Source organism: Epinephelus moara, chromosome 7, assembly GCF_006386435.1.
Source record: "Epinephelus moara isolate mb chromosome 7, YSFRI_EMoa_1.0, whole genome shotgun sequence".
Taxonomy (NCBI): Eukaryota; Metazoa; Chordata; class Actinopteri; order Perciformes; family Serranidae; genus Epinephelus; species Epinephelus moara.
Window position 1 is genome coordinate 8,610,312 of NC_065512.1, and position 25,522 is coordinate 8,635,833.

The 25,522-nt window shown below is 40.9% G+C and overlaps 1 protein-coding gene across 3 annotated transcripts in view; it reads right to left on the bottom strand.

Annotated features, from left to right (window-relative positions):
• The window catches only part of parp4 (poly (ADP-ribose) polymerase family, member 4), a 42,689-nt gene that overhangs the window by 4,199 nt on the left and 12,968 nt on the right, over nt 1–25,522 (bottom strand). For 2 of the 3 annotated variants that reach the window (XM_050049163.1, XM_050049164.1), the window contains exons 13-40: nt 25,156–25,339; nt 23,971–24,112; nt 21,635–21,780; nt 21,349–21,480; nt 20,640–20,726; nt 20,162–20,326; nt 19,970–20,007; nt 19,626–19,707; nt 18,671–18,808; nt 18,395–18,584; nt 17,761–17,831; nt 16,248–16,435; nt 16,028–16,127; nt 15,292–15,462; nt 13,185–13,265; nt 12,326–12,406; nt 12,127–12,222; nt 11,897–12,025; nt 11,724–11,792; nt 11,541–11,606; nt 11,379–11,429; nt 11,145–11,282; nt 8,869–10,238; nt 8,042–8,101; nt 4,137–4,212; nt 3,774–3,876; nt 1,669–1,801; nt 238–417 (exon numbers count right to left, since the gene is read on the bottom strand). In XM_050049163.1, the coding sequence (XP_049905120.1) occupies nt 238–417; nt 1,669–1,801; nt 3,774–3,876; nt 4,137–4,212; nt 8,042–8,101; nt 8,869–10,238; nt 11,145–11,282; nt 11,379–11,429; nt 11,541–11,606; nt 11,724–11,792; nt 11,897–12,025; nt 12,127–12,222; nt 12,326–12,406; nt 13,185–13,265; nt 15,292–15,462; nt 16,028–16,127; nt 16,248–16,435; nt 17,761–17,831; nt 18,395–18,584; nt 18,671–18,808; nt 19,626–19,707; nt 19,970–20,007; nt 20,162–20,326; nt 20,640–20,726; nt 21,349–21,480; nt 21,635–21,780; nt 23,971–24,112; nt 25,156–25,339 (4,467 nt within the window). The remainder of the gene's footprint in view (nt 1–237; nt 418–1,668; nt 1,802–3,773; nt 3,877–4,136; nt 4,213–8,041; nt 8,102–8,868; nt 10,239–11,144; nt 11,283–11,378; nt 11,430–11,540; nt 11,607–11,723; nt 11,793–11,896; nt 12,026–12,126; nt 12,223–12,325; nt 12,407–13,184; nt 13,266–15,291; nt 15,463–16,027; nt 16,128–16,247; nt 16,436–17,760; nt 17,832–18,394; nt 18,585–18,670; nt 18,809–19,625; nt 19,708–19,969; nt 20,008–20,161; nt 20,327–20,639; nt 20,727–21,348; nt 21,481–21,634; nt 21,781–23,970; nt 24,113–25,155; nt 25,340–25,522) is intronic. The other variant, XM_050049165.1, reaches the window with a different exon arrangement.

Genomic DNA, 25,522 nt, shown 5'->3' on the forward strand with positions numbered 1-25,522 from the left:
CCTGCAATTTCTCGTAAAATGGGCTAGTTAGAGTGTTAGCATACAGTCAACAAAACAACCACCACATCCTACATCAATGACGTAGTCCTTGTCTTAGACACATCAATATCAATAAGTAAGTATAGGTATCCATAACCAGTATTAGTATCTGTATTATAAATAAAACCCAGTGATATCCATCCCTAGTACTGTCAAACAGTTCAAGCTGCAAACCAAAGAAAAGTGCTCATATCAAACCTCTGCAGGTTCAGACCACAGAGAGGTGAGTAGGAAGGAAGGACTTCGTAGCCCAGCAGCTGACGGGTGGAGGATTCCCAGCTCCAACCAAACTCCAGCCGGCTGTAGACACACGGGTACTGGCGGTCAGCCCAGCAAACCCAGTCCACTGCCCTTTTCACCGCCTCCCACCGCTCAGGCCTGGAAGAAACACTCAGTCATTACCAAGAGAGGTAGCCACTCACAGCGGTTTATAAAATCATCCAGAGCAGGAAATCACAATAAATTATGAAACTTCCACGAACATAAACAACAGGTTAAACCAAGCAAGTTTAATTTCAAGAAGTACTTTAAAAGTCGTTGGTCATCTGAAGGTCATGTTTGAATGAAAAGCTGATTGCGTCCTCTTACAGTTCCTCTTCTGACAATGCAAGCCTTTATGCTCCATCCTGTATTTATCATGTCTTGTGTTTTTGTTTTGTTCTTTAGTTTTTATATCTGTTGTAAGTTGTAACTCGCTAATTTAACCTCACGTGAGAAAGACTGAGAAAGACCTGCTTCATTAACATGAGACATCACACCTGTTTTGTCGTGTTCTGAACATGTATCATGGATGCAGTATGTGCGTTACAGTTTAGATGGTATTGGCCGATATTCACCTTGCTGACTGCCATTGGCCTATCAGCAAATTAAATGACATACACTGATGGCAGCGGCTGATGTTTTTCTGTTGTTTTAGCAATTTTGTGTGGACTAAAAAGCAAGACTCCAGACCAAAGGACACAAACTTGAAGTGGGTACAAGAAGAATATAGTGAATGCCTGTTAAATGGGCTCTTTGATCTCGAGATGGCTGGTAATAGTTGGCGTCCCGATATCCTGGGGTTAGTGGAAAATGTGTTTGGGACAAACAGAGATCTTCCCCGGGACATCTTTGTCACAAAAGGACACAGAGAGCTCTCCTATTGTTTCCCTGATAATGCTACATTGGCGGGAGGAGAGCTAGTTAACGTTAGCTGTTAGCAGCCGGTGGCCGGAACTAACAACTAAGGGAGGTTGCATTGAGTTACATTACGGTGCGTTCAAGCTCTATTCAGTAAAAATGAGTATTAGGCAAAGGCAAATTGTAATGTTCTCATGATGTGTTCAATATAATCTTGCTAAGTGTAGTTTTTGGCAAGAAATTTGACTAAATGCAGCTGTTTGAAGGAGACATTTGTTAATGTTTAGATATAAGAGAGGTAATTATTATACAGTATATTATATATAGTAAAAAAAAATTGAAGCACTTTTTAAAAGGTATTTTTCACGTGAAAGGATATATTGAATATTGTTACATAAAAATGTATGATTGATGTTCAGTTGAAAAAGATCAGTTGATGTGTTTTTATAAAAATGCCAAAAAGTCAATTATATTAGTGTCTTTGCATTGTTTGTCTGGTTTTGGACTGACCTGGGCTGAGTGGAGTCGTCCAGGCTGAAGAGGGTGCGGAGCAGTTTGCCCTCCTCCAGCTTCTTCTCCCTCATCATCTGCAGAACCAGAAGAGTTGCCACCAGCCTCAGGATGTCTGCGTGGGCCTTCACACCTGCACCACACACGCACATGCACACTTTTAACATTGGTGGGAACTAGTGAGAACCAAAGCTCAAATCCTGGCTGAGATATCTGCACCGGTTCCACAATGACAGGATGTTATTTGTTGAAAGAGATGTGAATGTTGTTTTTTTCTTCGCTGTTTGAGCAAGGAGCAATAGAAAAAAAATCAATTCACGTCCATTGTATTGGTGTGAAAGCAGAGGTTAATCATAAAGCTGGATATACGAGAACATCTGCCTCCAGGTTGTAAGCCTCTGCCAACCAGTTAAGCTGTAGTTTACAGTTTTCGACGGAGTTTGATGACTTTGAGATAACGGCTACAGTACCCTGTCAGAAAAGGCCGGTTAAGGCAAGGTTAAGTGGTGAAAATACTCTAAATATAGAGCACATTTACACTGATATTAGTTTTTTTTGTGGGTGTTTTTTAGGTGGCTAAAACGAACTAACTCAGGCAGCGTTTGCTTGGTGCCATTTGATTTTATGTACATGATGTGAGAATTTTCTACCCACGTTATTGTAAATAAACATTGGGACACTTGTGTGAAATTTTGGCACAGTTACTGTGTGAATTCTTGAATTATCAATTAAGACTGACATAATTGTATTTGGACCATGGAAAGAAAGACAGACCTCGAATCCCTTTCTTTTACAACTAAGAGTCGAGCAGGAAACCTCTGTGTTATCCTGGACTCAGATCTAAATCTGCAGTGCCACATGAAATCCGTAACGTCACCTGCCTGCTACCATTTAAAAAACACTGCTAGAGTCAGAGGAATAATGTCAAAGCAAGACCTTGACAGGCTCACACACGCCTTTATTTCCAGTAGATTAGATTGCTGCAGTGGTCTGTTTGTAGGAATTTCAAAACAAGCTGTTTGGCAACTTCAGCTTATTCAGAATGGTGCTGCTAGCATCCTGACAACAACTCAACTCCAGTTCTAAAATCCTTACACAGAGAATTATTTCAAAACCTTGCTGCTCGTGTACTCTGTGGCTCAGCACCCAAATATATCTCTGACATGCTTGTGACATATGAACCCTCTAGGACCCTGAGGACATCTGGGGCCGGCCTACTGACCATCCCAAGAGTCAGAACAAAACATGGTGGAGCAGCGTTTTGTTATCATGCAGCACAAACCTGGAAAAACCTCCCAGATGATGTTAGACAAGCTCAAAGCTAAAAACATTCCTTTTTTTACACTGCCCACTCCACCCTGTGATGATTGCAACCTTATTTTAAAACTCAATTTTAAATCATTTTACCTTTTATATCTTTTTTCTCTTTACTCTTTTCTGTATCCTCTATTATGTTTTATATTTTATTGCTCTGTAAAGCACTGTGAATCGCCCTTGTGTATGAAATGTGCTGTACAAATAACGCTGCCTTGCTTTGCCATTATAGCCAAAATAATGTTTTGTGAGATCACAAAAGACCTTGACCTCCGACCACCAAAATCATATCAGTTCATCCTTAAGTCCAAGTGGAAGTTTGTGCCGAATTTGAAGAAATTTCTTTACGGTGTTTCTGAGATATCGCATTAAGGCGGGCAGGTATAGACTGCAGTCGACCCTCCAACCCTGGATACAAATTGTGACCACCCCAAGGTACACCTGTTCAGTGATGGTGCTGTTTAATGAGCATCTTGATATGCCAAACCTGTCAGGTGGATGGATTATCTTGGGAACAGAGAAGTGCTCACTACCACAGATATAAAAAAAAATTGACTAACCAATTGACCAATATTTGAGAGTCTTCTGTGTGCATATATAAAGTCCTAGATCTTTAACTTAAACCCTTGAAAGTAGGAGCAAAAACAAAGTGTTGGGTTTAGATTTCTGTTCAGTGTATTTGTTTATGTTTTACATTGTGGTACTTTTGATGCCAGAATTGGTGAACATTATCTGAAATGATGAAACTGTTTCCACTCTAAAGGCCTGAAACAGGTTCTGAGAGTTCTCACCTAGAGACTGGATGCCCTTGCTTTTCAGGAACACGTTGGCAAAGAGGTCCACGTCGAGATTCATGAGTTCACCCAGTTCTGGGGTTAATTCCCAGTAGCCCTCCTGCAACACATAGAAACATTTTTTTTTAACTTTTTCATTTCCTCTGCACAGTGGGAACAATGTATGACTCAGACAACTTATTTTTTTTGTCCACCTGCCACTGCAGCTGATGGATATCAAAATCTACCAGCCAATCAATAGATTAGCATTGTTGTTTTTGGCTGGTGACTGAAGCAAAACTAGTAGCCAGTAGCGTATTTCCCTTGACAATGATGGGTTACCAGCAATCAATGGACCAGAATTGATAAAACAACACTTACTGAATGCTGCATCTCGAAGATCTCTTTCCACTTGATCTCCTGCTCTTTAGGAACTTCTGCCATTTCCCTGTAACAACTTGATCACAGAAGGACACTCTTAGGGAATACTGACAATAGTGAGACAGCTGTTATACATTAAAAAACAAGTACAAAATGGAAGCAATCCAGAAAGTGTTTGAAATATACTATAAATCATTATACACACAGCCACATAAGGCAGACTGACTAACAACTCAAAAATTCTTGAGCTCATTAGACCTCCGTTGGGTTGGTAAACATCAAAATGAAAAACTGGTATCTGAAATCTCACTAGAGGAAATTGATGGCGTAGTTTTAGTGCCAACAAATGTGCAGGCTGTGATGGATTCCATTGCTCCCCTTTCTGAAAGACTCTTTTAGGCCTGTCATGATAATTACTTTGGTTGGCTGATACATTATCCCAGAAATAACTGCGATGAACAATGTTATTGTCATTTTGCAACTGTTTTATGACACTGATATGTGATATAATGATAATATAAAACCGGGGGTTTTTCAGACCTAATTGTATTGTGGAGTTTTGCACAGCAGCGACCGGATCTTTGCTCTCAAACCACAAAAAATGTGATGGTACAACAGTCTCCTTCAGTACATTATTCCATGCTTTCTTTTGATTTTCACATTGGCTAGTCATCCTATTTAATTTGTCTTCTGATTAAATAGGAACCGTTGAAACAAGTTGTAGGAAGCCTCTGCAAGTAATTGGTTGCTGGCAGACACTCTGTGCTGCAATAAAATGGTTAATCAGCAGTGCCGTGCACTGTAGAGCCGATGCGCTGCTGGTTCTGCCGGCCTGAATAGAATATAATGTCTATAGCCTTACTGTTGTGTACAGCCTTTATAGACTGAGCTGAGTAGTGATGCGCGGGTCGACCCGTAACCCGCGGGACCCGCAAATGGACAACAAAAAAACAGCTACAAGTTAGAGGGAATAGTGATAAAGTGGTAAAACTTGGCATTGATCCACAGCCTCAGACGGATGCGCTCAAGCGTGCAGTGCACACAAGCTCAGTTGGTAGGCTATACTATATTTTCACATTTTTAACAATGCAATTTAAAAGTTTTGATTTTTATTGATAACCTACATTTACCAACAATAAAAAGACTACATTTAGCACCAAAAAAATATGTAAACAAACAAACAAAAAGTAAATAAAAAAACAAATATCGAATACCAAATTTTCATAACGAATACCTACCCATAGAAACGAATATTCGAATATCCGAATATTTGGGTACAGCCCTAGTAGAAAGATGCAAATACTTTTGACTACATGACCAGAGAAAACAAAGATAAAGGGCTGAGGCATTGGTTTTGGTCAAGAGGTAGAAAACCTACAACTACCAGAATGCACTCCACCCTACCGGTTTAATGAATGACGTCAATATGTCAACAACCTGAAATATCGTGAGTACCACGGTATGAATTTTTCAAATCATATTAAAAATTATACTGTGAACGAGATGATATGGCACATCCCTACTTCGGAAACAATATGGCGGCCGGCTGGTAACTAATGATCTCATATGACAGTTAAATGGCGCATTAAAATATCTTTCTTTTAGGCATGCAATACACAACTTACTGACAGAATCTTGGTTTATATTTGGTCAGCACTGCTTAGATTTACTGTTTGATCTCATTTTTTCCAGGCTCTTTATTCACAATACAGGAAACATTATGTTGCTGTTAATGAACTCGGTTTACAGCCAAACAGTGCACTAAAATATGTTTTTAAAGATATTTTAGGCGAAAAATAGGCAATACTGTAACAGAATCTTGGTTTATATTTGATCTGCACTGCCTAGTTTAACTGCTAATCGGCATTTAGTCTGAGAGGGAGAGAGGGAAAGGAGAGGGAAGGGCGGCTCCTCTTGATCTGCTTCTATACTCTGTCACAGTCAGCACCGGGCAGTCCCAGCAGAGTTAATGAAGCACTCCAGTGCCAAAATCAATGGGATGCTTTTTCAATGATAAACAGTCTGAAATGGTAAAGTGATTTCAGATCCACAGAGATTAACTGTGAGCTGCCTGACCTATGATGAATTCTATCCACCTTATTCCTGAGGGCACTACTGTAGAAATGATTAATGGCGCAACTTCCAGTGAAATAGCGGAAGTAGCAGTAGGCTAGTTAGCCCCATAGACTGTCTGTGGTTAGTCCCAGTGGCTACTCTTAGTGGTTAACCGCCAACGCTGGTTCTTTTCAAAAGTAATTTGCCTCCAGTTTAGCAAACACTGATTTATTTTTTAACAAATATTTAACTAATGTTAACTCAGCATTTTCTAAAATGTCTTTACGTAGCTCTGGTACCTGTTGCACTGTCCGTGTCTGTAACGACTAACAACCAGTCTAAGCTAAATTTTTTTCTTCAGCAACTGTGTGTTAAACATGTAACCAGAACAAAAAGGGATTGTTGTTGTGCAGAAGAGAACGACACGAAGACTGACAAGTCCGTCACTCAACGTCAGTACATGATGTCCCTGTCTTTCCCCGTCTGACTTCATTCTCAACCTACATTAGAAATTAAACTCAGCAACATTAGGGCTGAGAATGTGTTACTGATTTACCGTACCTCCTTTATATCATATTAAAAAATTAATGTCAAAAGTTATTTCTTTTACTACTAATTTATATTACTATAACTGAAGTCTGAATTCAGCTTCATGTTTCGCTCAGAACAGTTTTAATAAACCAGAAGTTAAAAAAACCCCTGTAAACTGCTTCATTAATGCAGACGAGCGAAGGATTAGCTGGGAAACATCACCTTTATTCACTTTACATGGAGCCACAGTTAATACTGAATTATATTAACTGTGGCAGATGTTTACCTTAAGCTAGCTCGGGCCATGTTAAAGTTAACAATATTTTAATAGAGCCAGGCGGGCTAATTATGAGCGTGCTCTGTTGATAAGGGGAAAAAAACAATGCTTTGAGATGGCCGTCAGAGATGGCAGAGGTGTGATCACATTATCCTGTTTGAGCTATAACAGGTGGTGTGTTACATGTTTTATTTCCCAATTGCTCTTGGAAAGAAGAATAGAGGACTGTAAACAAACTAGAAACCGCCGGTTTCGGTTCAACGCCGGAAGTTGCACCCATAATAAAGGTATCAAAGGCTAGGAATAAGGTGGATAAAAAACAATAAAAACAAATGACGATCCTTAAGGTGTACTTTGCAGGTTACCATTTGAAAACATTGCTAGCAAAAGTGAAAATCAACCTCAGAGTCATTCTCGTTTTGCAACAACTTTGTCCGTTTGCCATTTTGCCTTGCTTTATTTGCGTTTCTTTGGCCCTTTGTCTGCGATTTTCGTACCCAAAATAAGACAATAAGAAAACAAAACAGGCAGGGGGGACACATACTTGTTGTGGTCATAGGCAATAATTGAGATGGATTACCTCTCTATGAGTCTCTACTTTGTTTTATAGAAAAATCCTTCATGGTATAACTGTATTCTATGAGCTGGGTGAAAAGTGTTTTTACCCATTTCTACAGATCCATCAATTTTTTTTTTAAAGGAAATGAAGTTCACTGATTCTGCTGAGCCCTCAAGAGTAACTCAGACACATATTGAACATCACAACATAACACTAAAGGCATCATTGGTAACCCATGCAATGGCTTCACCACAATGAATTTAAATTCAACAAACTACATAAGGAGGAAATACTGGAAAGACCCCAAGATCACAGGAAATGTAGCTTCATGTATCGGCAGCCCAGACTACTTCCACCAACTCCTTGTTTTGGAGGCATTTCTGAGGACTTTTACTCTTAGACTCAAAGGAGAGGGGGGGAGAAACATTGGGAACATGGTTATAACCATCTAGACTAAACATTTTTTCGCATTGTGAAATGTACCTGCGCACTAGTCTTCTCACTCTTCTCACCGATGTTTCACTGTCCAAGATCTCCATTGGTCTATGTTCACACAAAAACAAACAAAAGTATTAAAAAAACATACATTCAGTGATGTAAACATAAACAGGTTTGTGTGCGGCCCTCCTCTTCCATCCATGTGCATAGATGCAAATTTTCTGAGGACATGTGCAAATAACTTTTAGTTAAAGGAGCAGTGTGTAGGATTTAGTGGCATCCTGCAATGAGGATTGCAGATTGCAACCATCTGAAACGTCTCCAAGGTGCTGAGCATGAATTATCTGAAAAGTTTTTTTTCCTCTTCAATACAAATGGGCCAGGCGATTTAAACGGGCAAAAACACTGAATAAAGCAGTTTCACGTTAAAATCAGTGTTATTCAGACGTCTTTCGGCTCGGCACAGCAGGGCTGCTAACTACTGTGCCCGACATGAAAATGCAAATGGATCCATCTAGAGCCAGCGTTTGGTTCACCCATTCTGTGCTAATCGAGAAAAATGGTGGTGCAACATGGCAGACTCCAAGGCTTCCTCTGTAGATATAAGTGGCTCATTCTAAGGTAAGGAAACACAATAATGCTTATTTTCAGGTGATTATACACTTAAACAAACTTATCATATTATATTCCATTTCTGCCAAGATATCCCTGCATCCCCCTAAATCTTACACACTGGACCTTTCACATACAAATTTAGTCTGTTTTCATTTCGTCAACCAAAGCCTTGCCATCATTATGTTTATTTTGGCAACACTTTTTCGTAAGGATAACAACCAGGGTTTTCTAATCTAGAAAAATGTATTGGGACTCACACGCCCTGTGGAACTGGAGATGGACCATGAGGGAGTCTCTTGCCTAAAGTCTTCTCATCGATTGATCGTACTGCACAAATTCTCTTCTTCTTCAAAAGAGGTATAGGTGCACCTTGACCCTCTTCAGTGGAACAATAAAAACCTGCTGGTGGACCATCTGCTTCAGGCAATGAGTTTAGACCAAATGCTCCATATGCAATTGGACCACTACCTGAGATTTGAAGAGTTTCTTGACGGACTTGGGCTTGAGGCAGAGAGCCCCCGAAACTGGCATCTGACTGTTGAGCTGCAGTACCTCCAAAAGGTCCTCTTTTTGTTTTAATTTTCTCAGCAAGGGAGAGGAGTTGAGAAAGAGAGCCCCTGGAACTGACATCTGACTGTTGTTGAGCTGCAGTACCTCCAAAAGGTCCTCCTGTTATGCCAATGTTCTGAGCAAGGGATTGGGCTTGAGGCAGAGAGCTCCCAAAACTGAAACCTAACTGTTGTTGTGCTTTAGTAACTTCATAAGGTCCTCCTATTGCACCAATATTCTGAGCAAGGGGCTGGACTGGAGGCAGAGAGCCCCCAAAACTGAAACCTGACTGTACTGAAGCTCCAAAACCAATTTCCCCCATCCCACTCGTGGTTCTGGGTCTACATTCAAGAAGTATGGGCTGTACTTCTGTCGCAGATTCAGTCAGGATTTTCTCCCCAAATCCTTCAAACATTCCCAGAAGATCAGATGAACTCTCTTCTGTGCCACCAGACTCAATGGCCATCTGATGCACTAAAGCCTGAGAAGCCAACTGAGGTGTGCTTTGCAAGTCAATATCAGATGCAAGGGAGAGGCCAAGTGCCCTAGGTATCGCTAGGTTCCCTAAACTGTCTGCTCCCAGGGCTCCAGGAGGAGGATGAGGACTTGGAAGAAGAGGAGCATGTGGAGGAGGAGCAGGAACCACTAAGCTACAGGGTATATATTGCCCACCTCCTCCTGGAGGAGGATGAGGACTTGGAAGAAGAGGAGCATGTGGAGGAGGAGCAGGAACCACTAAGCTCCAGGGTATATATTGCCCATCTCCTCCTGGAGGAGGAGGAGGTGGTGTTCCTCTACACTCTTCACGGAGGCTACTTTTCAACTTAATGGGTAAGCCAAAAGAAAGAGAGTCGAGGCCCTTGGCTTGCATACGTGAAACTCTGAATGGAGGAGGTAGGGGTTGGGAAACTTCCTTGACGGGAGACTCATCAAATCTGTCTTGTACAGAAAGACACTCTGCCACTTCCACGGAACTTGTGTCCTTGAGCCTCATTAGTTTGGTCGCTTTTTCAGGCATGCTTCTGTGAATGACCCTTGCATATTGCTGAGGCTGTACCATAGCTGAGGAACGGGCACTCTACAAAAAAACAGAAAAATAAAGAAAACAAAAAAGAAGTCAGAACCTGTTTATACACTCACAAATTTATTTTTGACCACTTGAAGTTCATTGTAGTTCACGCACAAAAATCAAGTTTGAGATATGAGATATGAAGCAAAGTTTTGATCAATAACTTTATGCAACAATTTAGCAAATGAATGGAGCAGTATGCATTGTCCTGCTTCAACAAAAACATGTGTATGATACAGGATTGTAATGATGGATCGTTCTCGATTGATATATCAATTAAATGATCAATGATCCAATATCATCAATGCAAAGTAAAAACATTGATCCATATCATTATTTTTAGGATACGCCTTTATTTTGAAACTCTGCGTCATCATCAAACAGCACCAGGCAGATAATAGCAAGCAGCCAAGAAAACGACAATGAGGATACATCAGCAGTGTGGAAATATTTGGATTGCAGAGAAAATATGGGTCATGAGACAAAGCACATTTTATTTGTACAACGCCCTTATAAGATAAATTACTCAACAAAACAACATTAGCTGCTCTGCTTCAACGATGTTCGGCTGAATAAAAGTGTATGCAGGCTAAAATTTAACCGTGCTGTTCTGTCGGGAGACGAAATGACTTGAACCAACAGTGAGTAAGAAAATTTTGAATAATACATAATAATACAATACAGTAATTTGTTGAGCTATGAGTGGAAAAAGTGCACTAGCTGCTAGGCTAATTTATGCAAACTTTGTGATATGGGCAAATATCGTATCGTTGTCCAAAGAATCAATATCGCATCACTAGGGATTTACAGCGCTTGCATGATGCCACACAAATAGCAACTCTATCTACATGATGTATTCGTTGTCCCCCAAAAACAGCAAATGTGCAGCTGCAGTTTGGGCATAAAGGGACTAACCGTGGGTGAATACTGTGGAGAGGCTGATTTCTTTTCCAGTCCTTGCATAACATATTGGTCCATTCCTTCGTCTGAAGACCAATCCTCATCATCATCCTCACTTGCAGACTCATCATCATCATCATCCAATCCCTCTTTCTATAACAGAGAGACAAGTGACAATTAGTAAATCACAACAAGTGAACTTGCACTATCCTTCCCCAATGACTACACTAAAACACAGTGTGATGTTACCCTCGTAGGAGAAGCAAGACCAAGATCCTCATCTTCACACTCTTCGTTAGCCTGTAACAGAGAGACAAAATGCAGCTCATAAAAGTGACAATTAGTAAATCACAGCAAGTTAAGTTGCTGTGTCCTTCCCTCATGATTACACTAAACACAGTGTGATGTTACCCTCACAGGAGAAAAAAGACCGAAACCCACATCATCCACAGACTCAGACTCGGGCTCACACGCATCCTGTAACAGAGAGACAAAATGCAGCTCATAAAAGTGACAATTAGTAAATCACAGCAAGCTAAGTTGCTCTGTCCTTCCCTCATGATTAAACTAAACACAGTGTGATGTTACCCTTACATAAGAAATAAGGTTAAGACTCAAACTCATATCCATATCTTCACACTCAGACTCAGACCCACACACATCCTGTAACAGAGAGACAAAAAAAAAAAGTGACAATTAATAAATCATAATGAGTAAAATTGCTCTTTCCTCTCTCCATGATTACACTATACACAGAGCAACATTACCATAAGAACACGCTCTTCCTCTTCGCGATCCTCAGGAGAAATCCAGCTGATGTAGGGGAGGAAGTCCACATCTTCCTCCAAGATCAAGTTGGGGATGTCCATGACGCCCTCCTTGGTTGATACCTCGTCCTGAAATGAGGTTGATGAGTTTGGTTTGGCGCTGCGAAACCTTCAAACCCAGGGTAAGCAGGTAGGTGGGAGAAATTAATACAAAAAACAGTACAACAAACCCTCTCCTCGATGGCCACGAAGCTGGTGAACTGAGACAGGATGGAGTGCTCTTTGCTTAACTCGATGATGAAGCGCTTCAACTCTGCTTTCTTCCCCTAGAAAAGCCAAAAAAATAAAAAATACAGGTCAACATAACATGTTCAGACGGGACATCTAAACCAAGCTAAACACACAAGCTAAACACACACAAACACCAACCTCGTGTTCGGCTTCATTGGTATCCAGGCTTCCGTCTTCGTAATCCCTGATGATGGCCCTTGCTGTGAGCTTGTGAAGAAGCTGAACACACACACACACACACACACACGTCATGATCATCACCTTATCATCCTCATGATGATGACAATCACCAACAACATGCAACCAGCTTAAACAGTGTTCATTGCTCAGGAGGTTTTTAGCGGGAGCCGAATCATCCGCAGAGGTCTCTCCCTCTCCAAAATAAACTTACCCGGTTAATTAAACCAGAAAAAAACACTGAAAAAAGAAGTTTCATGTTACAAATCACTGTTTGTTTCATCCCAGCACTTGCTACTGCGTGCTTATCTTTTTACTCCAAAAACTAGAGATCTAGGAATTTCGGAGGTTTTTACAAAGAGCTGAATTATCCACAGAGGTGTCTTCCTCTCCAAAATCAAACAGACCAGGTGATTAAAACCAGTAAAAACACTGAATAAAGCAGTTTAACTACGACGCTGCTTGTAGTGGAGGGGATGCTAACTGTGGTGGCTGACATGAAAACTCAGATTACTGTTGCCATCAGGGTGGAGCTGTGGATGAGCAAAGGATGGATCTGACTCACGGACTGCGGTGATGCCTCACAGACAGCCTGTCACTCAAGCAGCCCTTAGTTAGACACAACTTCAAGCTTTAATAAAAATGTACACTGATGAGTTACATAAAAATTCACCCTGTTGTCATGACAGTTAAAATTAGCTACAGGGACGATTTTTGTACCAGGCTCTACATGCTCTGCTGTAACGCTGGGCATTTTAACATGGGTGTCATTAGCAGGACATGTTGAGACTGCTCAGTGTGAATGTGAGTGTGTTCTTACTGTGCCCCTGGACTTCTGCAGCTCACTGGTTGACACCATCGTTTTGAGCTCCTGACCACTGAGGTTTCCATGGAGGGTGGCCTGTGTGAAGTAACATCATTTGAGTCATTTATCAGGCAAAAAATATCTGCTAGTTAACAGCTCCTTAAAAATGCTGCTTCAATATGTTTTATATTATTGTAAATTCGACGTTGTTGATTTTAACTATTGGTCAAAGAAAACAAGCAATGTTAAGATATCACCTTGAGCTCTGAGACATTGCAACGGGTGTTTTTACTAGTGTCGGATATATTTTGTGGACTGAACAGTTAATCAAAAATGAAACTAGAATTACTGCCTTGCGTAAGTATTTTCATTGCAGTTTACACTCATGTCTGTGAAAATATGGCTGCTTCACACACATATTCCCCCAGAAGCGCAAATTTTAAGGTGGGCACTCAAGATTAGTGTCACCAATTCAGTATCTGACCAAATGTCTTCCCTTCTGTTCCTGAGATATGAGGCTGAGTAATGGCCAAAAAATGGCTTTACACAGAATATTATGATGTCACAGTGAAGGTGATCTTTGACCTTTTGGATATAAAATGTCATCACTTCATCATTTTATCCTGTTAAACATTTGTGTGAAGTTTTGTCCAAATTAGCGGAATAAGTCTTGAGTTATGGCCAAAAACATGTTTTGTGAGGTCACACTGACCTTGACCTTTAACGACCAAATTCTAACCAGTTCATCGTTAAGTCACATGAATGAGATGGATGCAAGGTCACAGTGACCATGACCTTTGACCACCGAAATCTAACCACTTTATCGTCAACTCCAAGTGGATATTTGTGTCAAAGTATGTATCGCGTTCACAAGAATGAAACAAACAAGGTCACAGTGACCTTGACCTTTGACCATCAAAATCTTTAAGTTCAGTCAAAGTGGATGTTTGTGTCAAATTTGAAAAAAAAAATCCCTCAAACTGTTCTTGAAATACTGCGTTCACGAGAATGAGACGGATGCAACGTCACAGTGACCTTTGACCACAAAAATCTAATCACTTTATTGTTGAGCCCAAGTGAACGTTAGTGCCAAATCTGAAAAAAAAAAAAAAAATCTCAAACTGTTCTTGAAATATCACTTTCACAAGAATGAGACAGACAAGGTCACAGTGGCCTTGACCTTTGATCAACAAAATCGAACTAGTTTATCGTTTAATCCAAGTGCACGTTTGTGCCAAATTTGGGGGAAAAAAAAATAAAATCCCTCAAACTGTTCTTGAAATACTGCGTTCACAAGAATGAGACAGACAAGGTCACAGTGGCCTTGACCTTTAACCACCTAAATCGAACTAGTTTATCATGTAATCCAAGTGAACGTTTGTGCCAAATTTGAAAAAATAAAATAAAATTTAAAAAATCCCTCAAACTGTTCTTGAAATACTGCGATCATGAGAATGAGACAGGTGCAACGTCACAGTGACCTTTGACCACAAAAATCTAATCACTTAATATTTGAGTCCAAGTGAACATTTGTGCCAAATCTGAAAAAATGGTCTCAAGTTGTTCTTGAAATATCGCATTCACAAGTATGAGACAGACAAGGTCAGAGTGACCTTTGACCATCAAAGTTTTATCAGTTCACTGTTGAATCCAAGTAGAAATATTTGCCAAATATGAAGAATTAGCATAGCTGTAGTGAGATATCATGTTCATGTGAATGAGATGGTGCAAGGTCACATTAACCTTGACCTTTCACCTAAGACCACCAAAATCTAATCAGTGCATCACTGAGTCCAAGGGGACACTTGTGCCAAATTCTTGAGATATTGCATTCACAAGAATGGGCCTGATGGACAACCCAAAAACATTATGCCTCTGCTTATGGCTATTGCTGGGAAGGAGACATAACAGATCTATAGCGTATACATATTCATACCATCAACAAGCTGTTTATTCTGTATATAAGGTCCACTATGAGCATTACTTGTAATTACACTCTGCACTTTATATTTTATACCATACAAGAACTGCCTACTATGGTACTGCTGTATATATTTAAGTGTATTCATACACACTGTTAATACTGTTTGTCCTAATCATACTGTAATCATGTCGTGTGTACCTGAGTGCAGTGAGGCACAAAGCCATACACCAGGGTGTGACAGTCATTGAACAGAGCATGGAGCTGCTTGGGGGCTTGCACAGGAGAGGGCGCTGTTGGGTTGAACTGCTGCCACTTCACTGACACTGAACTGCAGCCAGGAGACGCCATACGCTTCACCTGCCGGACCACCTGCAGCCAAAACAGACAAGTTAACAGTTCAGAGGTTTTTTCAGTCCATGTGATAGTATAGTATATAGAAGATTGGAAAGATCCTCCTGGGAAATTTGAGGATACTTTGCATATTTACAAATGACTAACAATATGAAAGATAAGTAGACAAACAGATAAAGCATGAATGATCACCCATTTGAAGGTAAAATAGTGCAACAATACAAAGCCTAGATGAGCCTATTTACAATAGTTGTGATTTATTACTCCTCATTTAGGTGAAATGCATTTATTAACCTCATTTTGGATTACTGTTTCACCCCTGTTGTGATTCATTAAAATATGATGAACAATCAAAACAAGCAACAGTAGGCAGGCCAGAGCAGTTTAAAGAGATTCCCCAACTGGTTGCATAGAAGAGAATCATGTGATCTATCAGCTGACTCCCTTCCATCGATCAGCTGATCCATTAGTTGATTAGACTGTTTGAGATCAGCTGATGTAGCTGAAATATGAGCTGAGCTTGACATCGTGTCTGGCCTGAACTAATGCTATGCTCGATTTAATCGAAGGTAGCCAGCCTCACCTTTTCTGTCCAGTTGTGTTTGGTTTTAGTGTCGAAGAATTCATAGGCTCCGCCCCCTGCCTGAGCCAGGATTCTGAGCATGTGCCGATTGGCTGTCGAGCTGAAATGAGAAAGAAGACTATTAAAATGTTTGTCTGTGATCAAAGATGCTCAGTGTGCAGAGCATGGTAGCTACTGTTCTACTGTAAATGTTAATGTGTTTGTCTTGACCCATCCAGACCTGAGGCCGCAGGTGAAGAGGCGGCTGTGCTGAACGTTGTCTCTGAGCAGCTGCAGGGTGAGCTCTGTGTTCTGGATGTGACCGTCCGACAGCAACAGCAGGTTCCTGGTGCCGCGGGACGGAGGCAGCAGGCTGAGAGCTCGCAGTGGCCGCCACAGCTCAGTGCTGCCCCCTAGTGGAGTAGAGGACTGATAGGAGGCAGAGGAGCATAACCATAGAAACAGTTTGAAATGGTCATTTGACTAGTTCAACAGAAAATTGCGATTGATTGTGTTGCTTATATTACCATACTCTCCCTGTTTATTTATGTTGCCATGTTTGTTCAGACCAAACTCTTATCGAACTGTAAAACTAAGCAGCGCTGATCAAATATGAAGATTCTGTTACTGTGTTGCCTATTACTCCCCTCATCCACCAGCTGGAGCGTTTATTAGTTCAGTGCGATGCGGTTCATTCTGGTAGTTGTAGGTTTTCTACCTCTTGAGCTAAGGCAAATGCCAGCACTTTTCTCGGTTTTCTCTGGTCATGTAGCGCTGATTTCAAACACAACCCAGCTTTTGAAAAGAAACAGGTGTAAGAACATTTTTCTTTCCTTTTGTAAGTTCACTTTGTTTAGTAGATAATAATATTATAATAATAATAAATAAGATACATACGAAGGTAGTTAAATCTCTGCTTGAACACCTTTCCCAGCTGAAACTATGGGGGCAGGGTAACACAAAAGTACTTCAAAGGCCCTGAAGACCAAGCTGACTGTCGGGCGTCAGGCAATGTCGGGCCATGGTGAGCGTCCTAGTTGCTGCTGTGTGCATTTTCAGCATAGCTGTCTGTGAATGGAATCACCTCAGCGCACAAGAAGAGAAACGGAAGTGAGGAAAGTAAACAAACAGCTAAAGTCAAGAGGGAGTGAGACCAAAAAAAAACTTGTCACATAGGGTTAGATTATAGGAAACGTAGGAAATTACATTTTGTGGTGGAATGTGTTATTGTCCACTGGTGCATGGTTGTGTCGTTAATGTGCTAACTGGCTAACTAGCATCAAGACGGTCTTCTCGCTTCCCTTTTTGAAGATGAATACAGACAACTGCCATCTGCTGGTATGAAGAGTTGTTTCCTCTCACACAGGCTATTCTCAGTAGGTTAAGGCTGTGACCTAAATCCAGCAATTCTTGATTTTTCTCTAGCAGCAAAGCAACAGAGATAGTGCACAAAAGATGCCTCTCTGTGCTTCTATGTTCCACTGCTCAACAGCTTGTTTGGGTCGTTACTCCAAAACCTTACCTCAGTAAGTTTGCAACTTGCTTTCGGTCTGTTTGATTGTCCAGACATTGGCCTGCTACAAGTGTGGCAATGGCAATGGTATGCCAAAAAATTGCTGCTGTTATGACCATCCTGCTGTGCTAATTTGAATGGGAATGTCAGTTCTATCTTATTCTGTTTCTATGACAATGACACATAACAATTGCTTCCACGTTGAACGACAGAATGAAAGAATCTGCAAGTCATTACTTACCTTGATGAAGTTCTTGGCGTCCTTACGAGCTTCAGTGAGTGGCTGCGCTGTCAGGAAAGCGTCGCTGTGATCTGACAGACAAAGGCACAGTAAAAGTCAGGAAAATTACTTCTGACTACTGCAGTACTTTTGCAAAATATTCACTGAGATGATGATCGATGAGAAACAGATTAAACAGGTTTAAACTATAAAAAGAGTTTGGCTTATTCAGAAGAAACTTTAATGTAAAAGGAGACTACAAATGGGGAAAAGTCTCCAGTTCCACTTCTCTTGCACAGGTGGGAATAATCTTTAAAATCACATGATGTAAGGTGAAGTGCTGAAACACTGGTCTGCATGTAAGAGTGTATCACAGATTACCAGAACCAAAGACATGGTGGTTTAATTCCCTAATTTCATTCCCTTTAATGCATGGATTGTGTCTTGTAGTTTTTTTTCCAAAATGCCTCGAGGATTCTCTTCAGTTTTTATTTATTTAAAGCTGTCCAATAATTCCTTTCACTATCTGTTTTTCTCAGATCTAACTTCTTCCTTAACAGTGAGACAGTTTTACTTTTGTCCCACCTTTCACACTTCACTGTCTTTTTAAGGTTTAATCACTATATACACAAAAACGTAAAATGATCAAACTGACCTGTGCCGAAGAAAATGACATTGACTCTGAGGTTGTCGCTGAGGGTTTTGAGGACATGCAGCGCGATTCTCTGGGCCGTGCTGAAAGGTGCTCCGTTCATGGACTCAGACGTGTCCAGCAACAGGACGACTTCATCGGATGCTGATGTGGAGTCGACTTTAAAGTCTGGATAGAAAACCAACATGCAGGCCTAGTGGAAGAGGGCAAGAGATGGTTACGAAACAAGAAATAAAGTAACACAGGGTGAGAGAAAGAGAGGAAGACACACAGACACACCTGAGTGTCCTCATCATGGCTTTTCTCTACCCACATCCTGGGCAGGTGGACCTCAGACATAGTGACTGACAGCTGGAAACCTTCTTGACCCAGGACCTGTCCTGGCAGTACGCTCACCACCGCCTTACACTCTGTTCTCTGTGGGATCACACACACACACACACACACACACACACACACAGAAAAGAAAAAAGGATACATATGAGAAGGGACGAAGAACTGAGTTTTGATGTCAAAAATCTGCATCGTAAGAAGCCAAAACTCGGAATAAAATATTCAAAGTCTTAAAATGACTTACACAATCTAAATAGCAGACAAAATTGAATTAAAAAATAACTTCTGATATGATGAAGCATAGAAGAGCAGGTAGATTATTATGAAGCTGTAACACTCAGCACTGGGTTGCACCAGCTATGCGTACGGTCAATCGTAGCCTCGTTGAACACTTTCTAAACTTGGTTTAATTTTGCGCTACAAACATTTTAAGGGTTGCACCAGCTGAAATATTGTGTTGGCATTACTTGCAGCTTCAATCTTACAATAAGCCCTTAGAAGGTGTAAAGTCCTCAGTTGGATAGCTGTTGTTATGGCACATAAGTTTCTAATTAGTAACTATTAATTTATGCTATGGTGGTGCTACCTAGCGTAGTTCGTTTTTAGCCTAACAGTAGCTTTTTACCTCTAGCGACTGCATTCTGGCTTCAAAAATCATAAAAGATGTGTTCAAAGATTATCTTGCTGAACAACATGTGTAAGTATCATAAATGTTAGTTTGCCACAGAGCTTAATTTCGGGAATAATGAAGGAACCAGGGTGACATTAACTTCCTTGACGGGCTGCAGAAAAACGTCACCCCTGAGCACTCTATGAGACAGAGGAAATGACTGATAACCATGTAACAATATCTGCATATTCTAAATATTGGATTTATAAAATGTGAAAATACCCAAATTACCTTCATCTTGATTTTGTGTGTGATACACTGCAGGTTGGTGATCTCATAGGGCATCTCAACAAACATGTCCAGAGTGAACTCTCTGTGGGAAAGAAACACATTGAACTCTGGCTGCAAACATTTCAGTGTGCAATAAATAACATTATATGGAAGAACACACAGAGGCGTCATTGTTTAATTATTTGTGGATCAGCTAGTTGATAGATCCACTGCTTCACCACATTTCAGCACTGAGCACTCAGCACTAAAGATGGAGTCAGAATTCAGGGAACAAGAATCTCATGGGTTTAAAATTACATTAAACATAAATTGTATAAAAATAGTCAAAACAATATTAAGCTCACCTTGCTTCGTCAGTCACACACACCTTCTCCACATACACCTGTTGAGCAATGGAAAACACACAAAAATGCAGACGAGAACAGTCATTTTACATTCACAAAACTAAGACAGAAAGAAACAAAGTAAAAACTAAAATTTTGATGTGTGATTTATTTATTTTTTTTCGTCAGGCCTCCCATCCAGGTCTTCCTTACCTGCGTGGTCTGGTTGAGCGCTGCACTCTGCTGCCACGGAGCCACGCTCCCAGGAAGAGAAAAGTGAATACTCCCGTCCCTGACGATCAGCTCGGACACATAGGTGACTTTAATGAGGACAGTTGCAGCGGGCGGCAGATTTCCCACACTGATGGTGAACACATCCTGCAGAGAAAAACAAAAATGATGTCACAACTGGCGTAGAGACAGAGACTCAAAGGGGCAAGAGCTTTTTTGGGCAACCCCTGGATATGAAATTCCCAGCTCAAATTATACCAAAAACAAACAAAAAAAATATGCTGTGATGGAAGTGCCAAGAAAGACAAATACACCAGTGCATGTATGCAGAAAAAAAGTATTTCAAGCCCTGTGCTACACTGATTGATCAGTCTTATATTTCAGAATTAGAGACTGTGAGATTAAGAGCTCAGTTTAGCACGATGACAAGTGTTCAGCTGAGTGCAGAGGGCGGACATACTGGGGCGTCCTGGTCCATGAGGTAGGCTCCATGGCCTTTCGCAATGGCCTGCTTGTACTCCTTGCGAGCCGTCTCTTTCTCCTTTACCTGAGATCCAAACAAACATACAAAACAAGTCAAAATATTTCCAGTCACTGAACAGTCAGTCAGAAAAGGACAGAATGCCAACATTTGCTCACAATGGGCCTCATTCACTAATATGTGCGTGGAAATGTTCTTACTTTGCGCACAAACTCAGATTCATGACGTGCACCGGCCAATTTCATACTTGCCAACATTCATATTTTAGTGAATCAGAATCATTCTAAACTGACTGACGCACTATTTTCAATTCACATACTGCCACACCCCCATTTCTCTACACAAGGACAACTGTTCCAGCCCGATCTGCTATTTCCCTTGAAACTGGGAGGGTATCCAATGACTCAGATGCTGTTCCAGGGAACTGCATAGCTGCAGCAAAACTTTTCTTGGCAGTAGAAATAGCTAACAGGCCACTCCTGACTCTCTTCAAACACGTTATGCCGGTCTCTGAAGATGTGCTCTCTCCTGAAGGCGCGGCTGCACTATCTTCCTGCAAGGCTAAATATCTGAACGCCTGCTTAGAGGTTAATCAGAATGTTTTATATTAAGTAGTCAGCTAACAACTAACACTGGGTGGCATATGTATATAGTTACTAATAATATAATTACTACTTAGTTAGGTTACCTGTCCCACCACATGTTTCCCATTGATGAAAGCTTCAAATCCACACACTGCTGCAGAATCATCCAACGGGAAGACATACTTTGCCTCAATGGGCACAGAGCTCAGATTGGTGTAATGTTGGAAAATGACAACCTAAACAGAGGACAGAAGAGAAGACATGTTTTAAGGACAGGTGTGAGACACTTTCATGCATTTTAGATGGCTGAATCAAATCAAACATCAGATCACAGAGCTGCAATCAATCTTACACTGAAGAAAAAATTCAATGGAGACGTTTTAATTTCACCTGAGAGAGCAGATCCCTCAGTTTGCACTTCACGTGGACGCCCTGCAGAGGGAGCTGCTGACCAGAGCTGTCCAACAGTCCAACCGTCACATCATCCAGTGGGTTTTTAATGTTTTCAATCCCATCATCCTCCAACGACTCCTGAGCTACACTCACACCAAGACAGGCAAAATACTTCACTATTTCACTACTTCACTACTATCACAACAAACAGGACATCTCTTGACAAAAAATATCACAATTAAGCATTACAAGTACATTCAAATATATGGAATACGAAGTCTTTCATGACAAGCATGTGAAAATAAAAACAGTGTCTGTAATACTTAGTAATCCTGAAACATGCAAAATCTGAAACAGTGATCACAAGACTCTATTTTAAGGCTTCATGCTGTATATGAAAGAGATGCTATGTGGCATCAGTAGAGTGTATCTCGTCTTACACCCTTCGAGACTTCAAGTTTACATAATTTACAACAGCTATAGACTTGCAGATTTTCTCGGGGAACGCCATCAGTTCAGTTACTTCTGCATAGAAATGTGATGAATTAGAATGAGCTGCCGTGATGTGACTTGCAAGACAAAACACCCTCTCTGGCGATGAGAGTGGACTCCGAAATGTATTTGGAAATAAGAGACTGACTTGCATCTGTTGACAAAATGAGTGCAGAGACAAGTTTTGTTTGCACTTATTTGTGAATTTCATAGTTTTTAAAGGACTACTTCACCCGTAAAATGACCATTTATATATCAGTTACTCGGCCTGTATTACCTTGAATTTGTGTGGAAAACTTTGTTCGTCTTGCATCCCTCCACGGTGAATACAGAATCCAAAAAAGGTGACCATTCTTAAACTGTGGCTGCGTTTAACAGAAGCAAAACTACCTGTACATCAAAACATCCATTTACAAAGTCTCACACATCTCCTGCAGTATAATAAAAGTCCCATTTATTCAGTCGTATGCTCAGTACTTCCAAAAAACATGCATTTTTTGCTAAAAACATGATTTAAAACAGGTCAGTGCACACAGTCTCAAGCTAGGGCATGTGCATGAATCTGTTCAAGGGGAGCTCAAATGCAGGCTTGTACTCAGGCGCGCTCAGGACGTGCTTCTCATTGATGAAAGTATTTTAAATTGTGAGGTTTTAGTGAAAATGCATGTGTTTGAAAAGCACTGAACATACGACTGGATAAATGAGACTTCTATTATACTACAGGAGTTGTGTGAGACTTTGTAAATGGAAATTTTGATATACTTACGCCGTTGTTAAATGGGGTCTCCTATCACTCAGATTCATTAAGAATGTTCATCTTCTTTGGATTCTCTGTTCACCCTGGAGGCATGAGAGAAGTCAAGGTAACATACTGGTACTTTATGGGTAAAGTATTCTTTTAAGCAACACATAGTAGACTATACCGTGGAGGGTTTGACACATCCAGGCTTTTAACGGTCAGTAATGATGTACAGCCAAAGCCACTGACGAGTAAAGTGAGTAACACTGATCATCTTATTACAATGCGTTGTTCTGCAGGGAAACCTTTGGTCCTGGCATTCATGTGGATACCACCTCTCGCCTCCACCCACCCAAACACTATTGCATACCAAGTACCTCCCCTCCTGTGGGTTGTTTGGTGGGGTACAGGCAAGTCCCACAGATGCCTGATTAGACTGGGATCTGGGGAATTTTGAGGCCAAGTTGACACCTTAAGCTTTTTGTCACGTTCCTCAGACCATTTCTGAGCAGTTTTTGCTGATCTGGCCTCTGTTACTGGGGAGTGCCGTTGCCATGAGGGGGGAGTACTTAATCTGCAACGGTGTTTTTGGTAGGTAGAGCGAATCAGGTGGCATCCACATAAATGCCAGGACCAAAGGTTTCCCAGCAGAACATTGCATTTTAATGAGATGATTAATGTTACTCACTTCACCTGTCACTGGTTTTCATGTTGTGGCTGATTGGTGCAGATATATTTAAACAGAAGTAAGCTCCTTGATCCTCTTACTCCAGCGTCAACTTGTAAAATCAGAACTGTCCTCTCATCAGGATGTAAAAGCTTTTAGAGCAGTGTTTAAACCAACACAGAAAACTAAACTCTGCATTTTCATTTTAGCTTTCTTGCTGTCCGAAGTAAAAACAACTCCATAATTCAGCCGAGTGGACCGGAGAATTATACTTTGATAAAGTATATTTTGGTAACAACACAACTTAATAAGTTTACCAAAGTGGTTCAAAATGGCTTCAGGAGCCAAAAGATTTCAGAAAAGTTTTTCAATCACCACAAACGATATGATGTGTTCTTATGTTATTTAAACTGCTGATCGTCAGGAGAACTATACCATTTGTCTTTAGGGGCTGCAACAGCTCAGCTGAGGTGTCGATGGCAGGACTGAACTCCTTCAGTTGGTCCTTCTTCATGGTGAACTGAACCACGTACTTCAGTTGGACCTGATCAGGACTGTACACCACATACTCGTCATCCTGGAGCACAAGTATAATGATACACAGTACGTTAGAATGCACACAGGCACAGACATATAGATGTGTTAAAGCTTTATAGATTTACACAAATGATTGTTTTCATAAATAGTAAATTTAGATATGATAACAAATAGGTAAATTCACTTATTGGGCCTCATTCACCAATATAAGTTTCTTCTTAGATTTGTTCTTCAGAAAAGGTCCTAGAAAAAGTCCATGTCAGATTAACAACGTGTTCTTACATGGCAGAATTGTTTGCTCCTGTCTTCTTATTGAAGGAACGTATTTGCTGATCCTAATAAGCATAGGTAAACACCCCATATATCCCCATAAACGGACATAAGACTGCAGGGCCATGTGCAATCACAGAAACTGATAAATAAGAGGAAGTTGAGAGATTTGAGTCAAGAATGCCCAAAAGAAAGTCCGAAGGTGGTGGAGCAACAGATCCCAAACACACACACACACACACACACACACACACACACACACACACACACACACACACACACACACACACACACACACACACACAAAAAGGAATTCTGAGGTGGAGGTGCCTCTGCAGAAAGTGAACACCAAACCAGCTGTCATATTTAGTAGCATCAGAAGAGGATATAAAATCACACAAAATGATGCACAGGATGCTAAAAATATGCGTTAATCAACCACCCAGTCTGCAAACCACTAATATGCATTACAGCTGAACAATTGTCAGGACTAAGGACAGAGATGAGCAGCAGGGTGCTCTTCAAAATTGCGTGTGTTCAGAGGGAGACAGACAGGGGGAGAGAATGTAAAAGCGGACAATTTCATGCAATGTCTCTCTTAAAACCGACTCATAATACTCCCTCTATGTCACTTTTTGTCCCATCCATCCATCCATCCATCCATCCATCCATCCATCAAGAATTCAAATTGTTTGATCTAAATCAATTTGATTGGTTCACATTGTCACGATGAACAACTAATGTGTGTCTGATACTAGCACTGAACATCTAATTAGAGACGCTTAATTTAGCAGTACAGGCAAACACTCCTACCTGAAAGTCAGACTTAATGTGACGGGTGCGGCGCACCCCGTGCACGCTGTCGTGTCCCTCAGGAGCCTGCGTCAGTGTGAGGTCTCTCTTGTAGACGTCCTTGCACCGTCCCAGCGCCACATCACACACCAACATCAGCCGGGAGCCATCGGTCTCACTGGGCTTGGAGTATTGCAAACTGGTGCTGTGGATGGAGATGGAGACAAAGAGATGTGCTTTCCAGAGATGGCTGTGTTGTTGCCATCTGCGCTCCCAGATGATGAAAAGATGTAAATGAGGATCTCAGGCTCACTAGCTCAATTTCATATTTCCTCATTTTCAGACATGCTATTGAAATTGCTCTGGGCTTACTTTGTTTAATGTTTTA